The sequence below is a fragment of the Coturnix japonica genome, chromosome Z (assembly GCF_054131305.1).
Source record: "Coturnix japonica strain WE chromosome Z, WE-NBRP24, whole genome shotgun sequence".
Taxonomy (NCBI): Eukaryota; Metazoa; Chordata; class Aves; order Galliformes; family Phasianidae; genus Coturnix; species Coturnix japonica.
The window spans coordinates 30,422,221-30,434,367 of record NC_140702.1 but is presented as its reverse complement, the minus strand read 5'-3'; the positions used below and the strand labels follow the sequence as shown (position 1 = coordinate 30,434,367).

The following is a 12,147-nucleotide window of genomic DNA, read 5'->3' as shown; positions in this document are numbered from 1 at the left end:
CCGATGTTTATGTATCCTATGCATAGCTGTAACCATATATGTGTGTATAGCATGGCATGCTTGTTGTCATACACACACGTATTTGATACTTCAAGCACTGAAGGAGAAAGTGAACAAGGATGAGAACACAACAGCACAACAGGCTGGAGGTCCTCAGCACAAGGAGCTGTTGGAGCAGGTCCAGAGGAGGCCATGAATACGCTGAGATGGCTTTAGCATCTCTTCTATGCAAAATAAGGGCTGAAGGAGCTGGCCTGGTTCAGCCTGGAGAACAGAAGGCTGTGGGGGGACCTCACTGAGGCCTGTCAGTACCTACAGAGACCTTATAAGCTGGAAGGAGAGAAACTTTCTACACAGTCTGATAGTGATAGGACTAGAGGGAATGGCTTTCATCTAAATGAGGGGAGATTTGTTAGGTGTCAGAAAGAATTTTTTACTCAGAAGGAGGCATTTGCTCCAAATACTGAGCACACAACACCTCTCCTTACGCTATGGAGGAGCTGTGTGTCTCATGTTCCAGAAAGGCTGATAGGGTACCCAGCTGACAAACAGCCCAGTCAGCGTGCAGATGACACTGGCCATGTACACCTTGCTCCTTTTCCCTTCCCACCCTCATCCCATCACTGAGCTTGACAGCAGCCCTTTGGAGCAGGTCCCACCTCTTGTACACACTGCACCACACAGCTCTGACTCCCCTCTGAGCTACCAAGCTCCTCCTTAGTCAAAAACTAACAAAGTCACTGCAATGCCATGAGGAGCCTATAAACTGAGCAGCTAGGGATGGTTCAGAAGCTTTGATTTGATCCCATGACAACTTAGTCTGGTAAATCACTTTAAAACACAGTTATACTGAAGGCTTTCGTGCTCTCTCATCTTGCAGACTCCTAAATTGCTCTCATTAAGGCATAACTTCTCTGTAATCCATTTCAGCCTCCAGGCAGGAGACTTGCTTTCCTCAGTTACCACCCATCCTATCCTTAGAAGCGGTGCACAGACCCCAGCAGTCCACAACTCAGACTGAACGGACAGAAGATGGTTCAGAGGGCAGTGAGGTGCCCATCATATGCTTCCAGTCCCGCACCTGAATCAGCAAAATCTCGCACCGCTTTCATTCCCCGGCTGGCAGCTGAGAAATTTGCTCTTGGTTCTTGTCCTGCCACGCCGCCTCGAGGCAACAAGCGCCCCTTGCAAGATCTCTCCTGTAATCTAAGTTAAAAAGCCAGAGAAGGCGACGCCAGGGTAAACCACGGCAAGGGAAGGGGCAGGGGCAGGGGCAGGGGCAGGGGCAGGGGCAGGGGCAGGGGCAGGGGCAGGGGCAGGGGCAGGGGCAGGGGCAGGGGCAGGGGCAGGGGCAGGGGCAAGGGTAGGGCAGGTCGTCCTGTGTTCGTTCTGGTGGAAGCTCAGCCGAAAAACAAATGGTTGCTCAGAAAGCAGAACTAATAAACAAGAATTCCTAACATCGGTGGCTGAAGCGCCCTTTGTCCATGCAGAGAGCAAAGCCTTTCCTACAGCCACCCATAAGATACTCAAAAGGTACTCAAGATACTCAAAGATACTCAAACTTGGTTCTCCCCTGGAGCCTCCTCTCCTCAGCCAGTCCTCTCCTCAGTTCCATCCTTGGATCTTTTCTGCAGCCCCCATCACGGACCAGCAGGTCCCTGTCTCTCCCAGGCTGAGGACTCCACATCTGCACACAATACTCCAGGTGAGGCCTCACCAGCACAGAGCAGAGGGGCAGGATCACCTCCCTCACCCTATTGGCCACACTGCTTTTGATGCAGCCCAGGATACCGTTGTCCTTCTGGGCTGCAAGGGCACATTGCTGGCACACGTTCAGCTGCCATCCCCCATACCCACAGCTCCTTTCCAACAGGCTCCATCCTTACATCCCCTGGCTGGGAACCCAGGTGCAGGCCCTGCATTTCACCTGCTGCTTACAAGACGCTGCCTCAGCCTTGCTCTGCTGGGAAGTTCAGCTCAAAAGTGGTTAGAGGACAACACCTGGTGTGTGTTTCAACCCTGGGAGAAGTACTGCTAATGGGGGTGCACCTCCGCACTTCAGCATCAGCAATGCTGGGTTCCTGCTCTTTGTGGCTTCATCAACTCCCACCCCAGTGGCTGTTGCAGTGCTGTCAGGAGCCTCAGTGTACTTTTAACCACGTTGTTCGCTCTGGGGAAAGTGGAGGGGACCCAGGAGGCCAAAGGCAGACTCTAAAGTACCAAAAACAGAGAAGAACTTACTGGTTTTGCTTTTGAAAAGAACTTCAGGTTTTTACTATCAATATTCTGCGTTGTTCCTTTCAATAGTTTATTGTCTAGTTCCGATACCAAATTCCTCAGAGAGCACCTGGAAGGAGTTTCATGCTGAACGCCATCCCTTCTTCCCATCCAAAACAGCCTTTTGCTTCTCCAGTGGAAAGCTGCCTCTCAACCTTCTCTGGTGCTGCCTGGGAGCTGCAGGAGCTTGAGGCTGTCTGCTGCATTCCTCCTGATCCCGACGCAGCTGCTGAGAGAAAACCAGTCCCAGTCCTGCCCTCTTCCTCGGGACTTGCCTGGAGGCCTCAGGAGCTCGGGGCCATCTGCTGGACTCCTCCTGTTGTCCCGGTGCAGAAGCATAGAGGACAGCAGTCCACAGTCCTTCCCTTTTCCTCAGAGTTTGGGAAAGAAGAGGTGGGAGGCCTTGGATAAGGATGAGGATGGGGGACAGGGAAGAAGGGGTTACAGAGAGCAGCAGCTGGCCCAGGGGCTCTCTGGCGGACGATGACTCTTCAACGCCAGGATGGAAACCGAGAGCCCCTGCTGCGCCGCCAATGGATGGAGCGACGTCTCCAGGCAAGCATGATGTTATATTGCTTGCCCGGGCCCAAGGGAGGTGGATCCACCTCCATTGCTTCGTCCTCTGGAGGTGGGTCCACCTCCATGGGCTCCACATCACTCTTTGGAGGATCTACATCCATTGGCTCCGGCTCACTGCTGCTCTTGAGAAGTCAAGGCTTCTTTGGTGGAGGAGGATCCATCCTCCTCCACAAACGCTCCGCAATGGGAGAGAAGGCTCTCTCTGCAGCTCCTGCTCACAGATGGGTGCTTCCTCAACACAAGTCGGTCAGCGATTGGCATTCTGTTGTCAGGGTCCCCGTATCTATAGTGGTCAGCAGGAAGGTGGCTTGTGACACCACATGGCCACGGTGCTGTGACCCTGAGTGTCCTGTGACAAGCAAACCATGGTGTTGTTGGGTGAAGGCAGGCTGTGTTGCCTACTTGCCTCCAGTGAGATTCTGCAGGGCTCCATTTTAGGGCCCGTTCCCTTTCGTGTTTTCACTGTTGATTCCAAGAGCTGGAAGTTATGTGAAGTAAATTTGTGGATGATGCTAAACTGGGAGGGGCCTTGACTCCCTCCAGGGTAGAATTGCCTTGCAGCAAGATCTGGCCAAATTTGAGCATGGTCACCATCTGTGTGAAGAAGAGCAGCTGCTGGGTTCTGCAGCTGGGATGGGCAGCCCTGGCTCTGTGTACAGTCTGGGGGAGCAACGGGTTGGAGAGCAGCCCCAGAGAAAGGGATCAGGGCGTTCTGGTCGGTGGCAAATTGAACCTGAGGAGGACATAAAGCTATTGGAGAGTCCAAAGGAGGGCTACAAAGATGGGGAAGGTTTGAGGGAATGGTCTGTGGGAAGTGGGTGAGGTCGCCGGGTGTGCTCAGAGCAGAGCAGAGGAGCTGAGGGGAGCCCTCATGGCGGCTGCAGCTCCTCACGGCATTGAGGGCAGCGCTGAGCTCTGCTCTGTGTGACAGTGACAGGGCCCGAGGGAACAGCATGGAGCTGTGCCGGGGGGGGGGGGGGGTGGATGGGGTGAGGGAAAAAGTCTGCACCAGAGGGCGGTGGGCATGGAACGGGCTGCACAGGGCTGTGGGCACGGCCCTGAGCTGCCAGAGCTGAGCACTCGGCTTGGGGCGATCCTTTGTGGAGCCAGAGGTTGGACTGAACGATCCTTGCGGCCCCTTCCAAGTCGGGATATGCCGTGATGTGCCAGAAGTGTTATCCTGATGCTGTGGGTCTCATCTGAAGGAAGACCCCGGCCCTTATGTGAGGGAGTTCTCTGGTATCAACCAAACGGCTCCGGGCACAATTCCCTCCCGCCTTTCTCACCCCGTCACTCCGTTTACCCCCCGCAGCACCAGTGGGCGCTCTCACGTTGCCGTCGGCGCTCCGCCCTCCGCTCTCTCTCCTCTTCCGTCAGACCGCGGAAGCGGCAGCTGTACGGCGCCATGGCGTCGGAGGGTAAGGAGGCGGCCGAGCTGCAAGCGGAGGCTGGTAGCGGCGTCGAGGCGGAGAGCGGCTTTGGGCAGCTGCTGGAGGAGGAAGAGGAGGATGGCGGCTACGTGCTGTACAGGTACGACCGGGGCAGCGCAGCGACCGAGCGGTTGGGACATGTCTTCCCTGGTACGGGCATGAGGAGGCGTGGGGGCAGTGTCAGTGTCAGTGTGCTGAGAAGGAAGGAGAGCTCTGAACACAGGTCTGTGTGTTTCACGGTCGGAGTGGCACTTTGAAAGCATTGAAAGTTTAAAAATATGCATGTGTGTGCTCACAGGGACAGAAAAGAATGGGCTGACATTGAACCCGTTCCTCAAAATGATGGCCCAAATCCTGTGGTTCAGATCATCTACAGTGAAAAATGTAAGTTTTAAACATTTTCTTGAAGACTTTGATTACATGTGTATCTTCCTTTAGTACTGTTGAAGCCAGTCTGCATGCTTCAGGTAATGTATTGACTAGTGTAGTGGGCCTGGTAGAGATTAAATGATGAGTATTTTTGTGTTACAGCAGCTGCATGTGATGTTCTCACTGCATGTTTCACATGTTGAATATTTACATCAGATGTTGGTAGCCCAGGTTTGGTTTTAAATTCATACGTGTAAAGGGGAATTGGAGATAGCTTAGTTGTCATAGTGAAGCATTTCTAGTTTGAGGGGCATATATGAAACTATTACATCTGGGGAAACAGTGTGACTAAGTAGCAAGGTACTTTTCTGGTTGTTTTATATGGTGTTTCAAGACATTTATGCAGCTTTGCAGTAAACTGGTATCATCAGCTGTGTTGAATAGTACTGGCAGAGTTATTTGTAGCCTTGGTGTTAAGGAGATGTATTTCAAGTACATAAAGCTGGAAGTGACTTAAGGGGGTTATTAACCTTAACCTTTAATCAGACCAGTTTCTCGTAGCCTTGGATAAGATACTGTTATCTTTTTAGTTCGGGATGTCTATGATTACTTTCGGGCTGTTCTACAGAAGGATGAGAGAAGTGAAAGAGCTTTTAAGCTAACAGCAGATGCCATTGAATTAAATGCTGCAAACTATACAGTATGGTAAGTGACTGCCTAAATTTTTACCCAAGATTATTTCTCATGTCAGCTAATTGCCAGCCCCGCGAGACTCTTAAAAGGTTTGTCAGTATAATCATAACAACTATTTGAGTTTGTGCAGGGGAGTACTGTTGGTTCTCACTGGGCTTCTAAGATAGCCCATGTTCAGTATATTCCCTGTCTAGTTTTGACTTAGTTGTTTTCATTCATTTTGCTTTGAGGATGTTATAAAACAAAAATCAAAATTAGTGGCAAAAAGAACGTTATCTTGTAAGTTATCTAATTTTAAGCTTCAGCATTTCCTTGGCAAAGTGAGGAAGCTGTCTTCAGGTGACTTCAAGAAGACTTGTAAAAACACAGTAGTTACTGTCTGACTGCTATATATTTGTATGCTTAGAAATACTGTGTTTTGAAAGATTCATCTTGTTTATGGGTAGATATTAAATAAGCAGTGAATTTCTGATATTCAGAGGAAGGTTTTTTAAATCATTAATGCCAGCAAATACCCTTTTTATGTTTTTGTTCCACTCACTCCCATAAAAACAGAAAGCTTACATTGTTTTAAGCACAAAACTATGTCGTTTCTGCTGTATTGAAGCTAGTGTGGGTAGACAGAGATTGACTTGAAACTTATCACCGCTATGCTAATGTGTCATAACCAGTCACATACCAGCTGCCCACTGTTCACTGCCTGTGTGGCCTTTAACAGAATTTTTAATTCTGTAGTTATTAGAACAGCTGTGAAGAAAGGCTCCTTTATGAATCGTAGCAATATCTGTTGCAATGTTTGAATGTTTGACTTTTGTACAGGCACTTCCGGAGGGTCCTCCTGCAGTCCTTGGGAAAGGATCTCTATGAGGAGCTTAAATATATTACAGCAATCATCGAAGATCAGCCAAAGAACTACCAAGTCTGGTAAAACTACATTTTCTTTTCAGTTTTTAGAGCTTCTGAATTGCTTGTTTGTTTTTTGCAGTTGTTAGGCTCACTGATCCTAAAATTTGATGCTTGCATGTACTGCAGTGATGGCAGCAGAGAAGTTAGAGTGAGTCGTATCACTGCCAACATGCTCTGTAGTGGTTTGTTCTAAACTTGATGTTAGTAAAAGGTCTCATTTTCATTTTGGTTTTTAAAATGTCAAAATAAGTGTGACAGAAGAACAATGATGATGAACAAAAGGATGGGTGGAAAGTATTTTTTATTTTTGTATTGGCTCTTGGAATTTATCCTGAAGTGAATGGGAATTGAGCGTACAGCAGTTACAGACTCACAGTATGTTTGAGATGACCCCCGGGTCATTCTGCTCCAAGCCTTGCTCAGGCAGGGATACCCAGAGCAGGCTGCCCAGGTTGCATCCAAGCAACTTTGGAAGATCTCCAAGGAGAAGAATACACCACTGGGCAAGTTTACCAGTGGTCAGTCACCTGCTTAGCACTGAAATGTTCCCTGGAGCATCCTGTGTTCCTCTTTGTGCCCACTGCCTCTTGTCCCAGCACTGGGCCCCTCTGCAAAGACCATGTCTCTGCCTCCTTTGCATACTCCCTTCAGGTATTTATAGGCGTTGGTGAGATTCTCATCCAGTCTTTTTTTCTGCAAGTCAGACAGTCCTGTGTCTCAGCCTTTCCTCCTGGAGAGGTGCTGCAGTCCCATGATCGTCTTTGTGTAGGAATGATTTTCTTGTCCTTTCTGTGTTGGTAAATGGTTTCCAGAGTTAGCTACTGCATCACCTTTCTGGGCACCAAGCTGAGGCTGAATGACCTGTAGTTCCCCACGTCCTCCTTCATGAAGACAGGATTGACATTTGCTTTCTTCTGCTCTTTGAACACCTCTTCCAGGTGCTGCAATGAGCACAGCACCTCTCCTCACTGGTTCCCCTGTGACGTGGAGGAAGAAGTTATAATAGGTGTGTTCTAGGAACCTCCTCCACTCCTTCTACCCTGCAATGTTGTCCCTTCAACAGATAACTGGGCTGACTGTATTCCTCCAATGGGATCAAAGGCTTGTGAACATGAGGGTGCTTCAGTTGGTCTGTAGTGGGTCTTGTTTGCTTTGTCGTCCTGGTTGGACACTCTGTAGCAGACCCCCACATCACCTTTGTCACATAGTCGTGCCCTCACTTTAATCCCAATTCATGAATTCTGAGTTGGCTCAGAACGTCACCTGTCCCCAGGCAAAGCCCCATGCATGTCTGTTTTTCGGCATGAATGGCATCCACCACTCCTTATCTCCTCAGCCTGTCTTTTCTAAAGAGCCTATATCCTTCTATTATATCATTCCAGGCATAGGAGCCATGGCACCACATTATTATTAGCATGTGGGACAAGAAAAAATCAATTTATTTATTTATTTTGCTGAGGAATTTGATGTTAGTGTTGAAGTGAGAACGTGTTACTTCAGATACACACAGCTTGTCTGGAAGAAGATGATTGACCAATACGCACTTAGAGGATTTGTCGTAGAAAATTTGTTACTGTGTAAATTTGCATAGTGTATTTCTCAGAGATAAATGGCATTTGTTTGCGTATTTCTTCTCCATAGTACTACTTTTTGTACATTGTGCAGATATCAAATGCTGCTTTAATACAGAACACGCATTCAGACAAGTTCTTGACTACCCTGCAAACAGCTTTCTCTTCTTGTCATCAGGCATCACAGACGAGTGTTGGTGGAGTGGCTGCAGGATCCATCCCAAGAGCTTGAGTTCATAGCTGACATTCTTAACCAGGATGCCAAAAATTACCATGCTTGGCAACACAGACAGTGGGTTATTCAGGTATAGTACACAAAGAACTGACTATTTTTTACATTACCTATACTCAGGTTGCAGAGCTTGATATCTTAAATGCATCCTGTATGGCATTTGGCATGTTGTTTCTTAAAACCGTGGGGAAATTAAAAAGAGTTGCATTGTACTGGATGATGAAATTTAGGTAGAAACTAGTTTTTTAGAAAGCAAGCTGAAGGAGACCTACTACTGTCTGCTTCCTTTTCTGTGTGTGAATTTAATGATTAACTCATTCCCTTGAGTGAAACTGTTATATACCCTTTCTTACTTTCCTTTAAAGTTTCTGTTGTTGGTTTGTTTTTTTTTTAATGTCTCTGTATTTAACAGAGAACTTGTGTTTAAGTAGAATATGTTCTAAGAGTGAAATCTTTTAACTGTGATTTTCTCCCTCCTTCTGTTTCTGTAGGAGTTCAAGTTATGGGACGATGAACTGGAATACGTAGACCAGCTTCTAAGGGAGGATGTGAGAAATAACTCTGTTTGGAACCAAAGATATTTTGTAATTTTCAACACCACCGGCTATGATGATCCAGCAGTGCTAGACAGAGAAGTCCAGTTAGTAATGCTGTTCATTCCCATATTAAGCCATCCCAATTATATGCAAGCAGAGAAGTACCATGACAGGCCTCAACCATTGTAGGCTTTGTAGTTCTTCTCAGAATGCATCTAGATGTCTGCTATACCAGTGACTTGTTAAGCGATATTAAAGCAGCCTGGAGAAGAGAAGGCTCCAAGGAGACATTGTTGCAGCCTTCTAGTATCTGAGGGGTGTTTCTCAACAGAATGGAGACAGGCCAACTTTTTATGGGGTCTGATAGGATGAAACTCAAAGAGGGAAGATTTGGGTTAGAGGTGAGGCAGAAATTTGTCAGTCAGAGGGCAATGAGGCCCTGGCACAGACTGCCAACAAAAGCTTGTTAGTGCTTACCTTCATAAGCTGTTATCTTTTTCTCACAGATACACTCTTGAAATGATCACAGCTGTACCTCATAATGAGAGTGCTTGGAACTATTTAAAAGGGTGAGTTATCCACTGTGGGGCAGGCATGCTTTCAATCTCATTTCTGTTTGGTTGAGCACAATTTTTCTTGCATACTGCAACGTGAAGCTATTCTATTGCTGCATTATAATTATACTTCCTCCTTACTTCCTTGTTTTTATTTGCACTCAAAGTGATCATCAAATACATGAGTCATAACCAAACTAACACTTCTCATCAAATTTCCCAGTGTTATGTTTCGACTATTTACTTATATTTCAGGATTCTGCAGGATCGTGGTCTTTCTAAGTATCCAAATCTGCTAGATCAGCTGCTGAGTTTACAGCCCAGCCACAGTTCACCCTATCTGATTGCCTTTCTTGTGGACATATACGAAGATATGCTTGAAAACCAGTGTGAAAACAAGGAAGAAACATTAAGCAAGGCATTAGAGGTTTGTTAGGAGGGCTTGGTTTTGCTTTTGGGGATGCCATCTATTGTTCTCATGTTTTATATTCAGACTAAATGGGATTGGATTTTGTAAGTGGAACAGGTCACTTGTTAAGCACAGCATCTTTATGAAGAGGTAGACATCAAAGCCAAGTAATCATAAAGGTCTTGCTTAATTACCTATAAATAGTAACTTGCCAGTTACCAAATCACTGTAATTTTTCTTCACCAGGTCATAAGGGAAGATTACTAATGTCACCTTCAGAAACAAGTAAAATGTTTGAATAAGTGAAGCTTCCAATGCTAAACGTATTTTTCTTTGTAAGTTAGGGAATCTTGTTCTCAAAGTACTTATAACTAATTGGATGCTCAAGCTCCTTTTGTACCTATTTATTTCTGAAAAAGCTGATGAGTTATTTAGAAGGCCAGCAGACACTGGAAGCATCACTGAGCAGAGTTGGGTATCGCTCCCTGCTGAGAATAAATGACTCCTAGCAGAGTTTATCTCCATGTTCTTTGTATTTGGGGATATCCTTGCAGTGGTTTGCAGTGCAGTTTTTATAAGAACACTTTTTTTCACTTTATGGGATGCACAGAAACTCACTGTGATTAGAGCTGTAGTTACAGTTCTTGCCTGTAGTGTGTTCCAGCACTGTTCTTTTTCAGTGACTTCCTCTTGCTGTATTCCAGGACCAGTCTAAATAAGGGTAGTTGTACCTCCCATTTAATACCATTTCAATGAGTTTGGGTTTTGCATATATTTAGGCTTTGAAGGTGCTACTTCTGCACTCTGATTCAGCAAGTGACAGCATCATTTGTATAATGAGGGAATTGGCAAGAACATTTGTGAGCTGTGCTCTCACCATATAGATTTTATTCATCATATCCTTTGAGGAGGGTTGACTTACACTCCATTGCCCAGTCAGGTGAAAATAAAAATCAGAATGTGAACCGGTATAGGATCACCTCTAACAAGTTGTGTGAGAAGGTTACTGACTTGCTCTGAGAATCTTTACAAGACAGTCTGCTGAGATAATAATTATCAATGCAATATCTCCTGTCAGTTCATTAGGAGGTATCTCATATTCCTCCACTGTTTTTAATCAAGGGTTTACAACCTGCTGTTCCATCAAGAGACAACCAAGTTTGTCAGGGAATTACAAATACCCTGAGTTATGCTGTAGGCTGGATAGTCTGGAGCAGATACAAGCAGTAGCTGTGGAAAGGAATCTCAGAGGAAGCAGCTTTAACTAAAATAGAACTGGAGATTTTGGGGCACTGTCGGGATGGTTGCCTGCCATTTGGAGTTGGTGTCCATCTGCAGTCATTGGACACTTGCTACAGACTTGTTAAAAACAAAGAAAGAAACAAAACAAAACAAAACCCCTATGTTGCCAAAAATTATTTATAAGACTAGCTGACCTGGACTGCCATTGTATTTTATAAAGATAACTGGGGATTGCTTCAGTTTTTAGTGTAACCCTGTGATGTCTCAATTTTCTTCCTTAGCTGTGTGAAATCCTGGCTAAAGAAAAAGACACTATCCGGAAGGAGTACTGGAGATACATCGGGAGGTCTCTTAAGAACAAGCACAGTTCTAACACTGAACAGAGCACAGTGACAGACAAGCAGCAGTAACTGAACTTGGAAGAAATAATGTTAAGCTCTCAAGCTGTTGTAGAAGAGTACTCAGTAGGGGATGTCAACTGTTGTAAAATGCATCGTAGTATTCCTCTGGTGAAAGAAGTGTTGCTGCAATAAAAGAGGAGTGCAGAGTGCTGCATAGTTTCTTGAGTTGCCTCTATGACTGGTGATATCTCTAGATGTAGGGGAAAAAAAATTTAAAGCTTAATTTAAACATACCAACTAGAGGATTTATTTCATAACAGCAAATACATAAAGGTATACTTGCTATTTATAAATCACTAAACCAATTTCTCACACCTACTTTGAATTGTTTCTAACAATCATGTTAGATGCTGCAGTAATTACTGCAATTAATGCTACGCATAGGGGATATAAAGTAACCTACTTCAGATTAATGCAAGTAGGTGCAGAAGCTGTTTCTCTTATGTGAGAGCAGCTATGCAGCACTGGCAGCATGTACTGTTGTTTGCAATTAATGCTAACTGTCATTTTGTAATAAAAGCAGTTAAAGCACCTGTCTGAAATTTTTAGTGGTTTCTTTTTCGTCTTTGGATGTTCATGGTCTGTTCTTGGATGCCAAGTGAGGTTAAAAATAGTACATCCTCTTCATGTACATGGAAATCTATGGGGTTTTGTTGATTTTTGGTTTACTCTTTTTTTTTTTTTTTTTTTTTGAGGGGTGGGGGGAGGGTTGGCTCTGGTGTATTTGTATCCCAGTAGTTTTCAGTGCACTGAATGTTTTCAAGGTAGGCTTGAATTCCTGTCTGCACAATCAAGAAGAATGCTATAAAGTTTGCTTAGTTTTTTTTTTCTTGGAATTCTGTTCAGACCACTGAAAATGTGAAGTTTTGTTTTGTCTTTATGACTTCAGATTTCTCTATTACAGATCAGGAATAATTAACTGGTTATGCTTCATATCCTCATTCAGCT

At 45.3% G+C, this 12,147-nt stretch overlaps 1 protein-coding gene across 2 annotated transcripts; it reads left to right on the top strand.

Moving 5' to 3' along the window:
* The first annotated feature begins 4,231 nt into the window (after nucleotides 1–4,231).
* Nucleotides 4,232–11,741, top strand: FNTA (farnesyltransferase, CAAX box, subunit alpha). 2 transcript variants are annotated; one of them, XM_015849579.3, is made up of 9 exons: nucleotides 4,232–4,386; nucleotides 4,585–4,670; nucleotides 5,246–5,360; nucleotides 6,168–6,272; nucleotides 8,004–8,130; nucleotides 8,549–8,697; nucleotides 9,100–9,162; nucleotides 9,403–9,574; nucleotides 11,080–11,741. In XM_015849579.3, the coding sequence occupies exons 1-9, from the start codon at nucleotides 4,262–4,264 to the stop codon at nucleotides 11,206–11,208; spliced, it is 1,071 nt and encodes a 356-aa protein (XP_015705065.3). In that variant the 5' UTR covers nucleotides 4,232–4,261; the 3' UTR covers nucleotides 11,209–11,741. The 2 variants fall into 2 exon arrangements, with proteins under 2 accessions (XP_015705065.3, XP_085385603.1); XM_085529477.1 differs by lacking the exon at nucleotides 9,403–9,574.
* The last annotated feature ends 406 nt before the right edge of the window (nucleotides 11,742–12,147 follow it).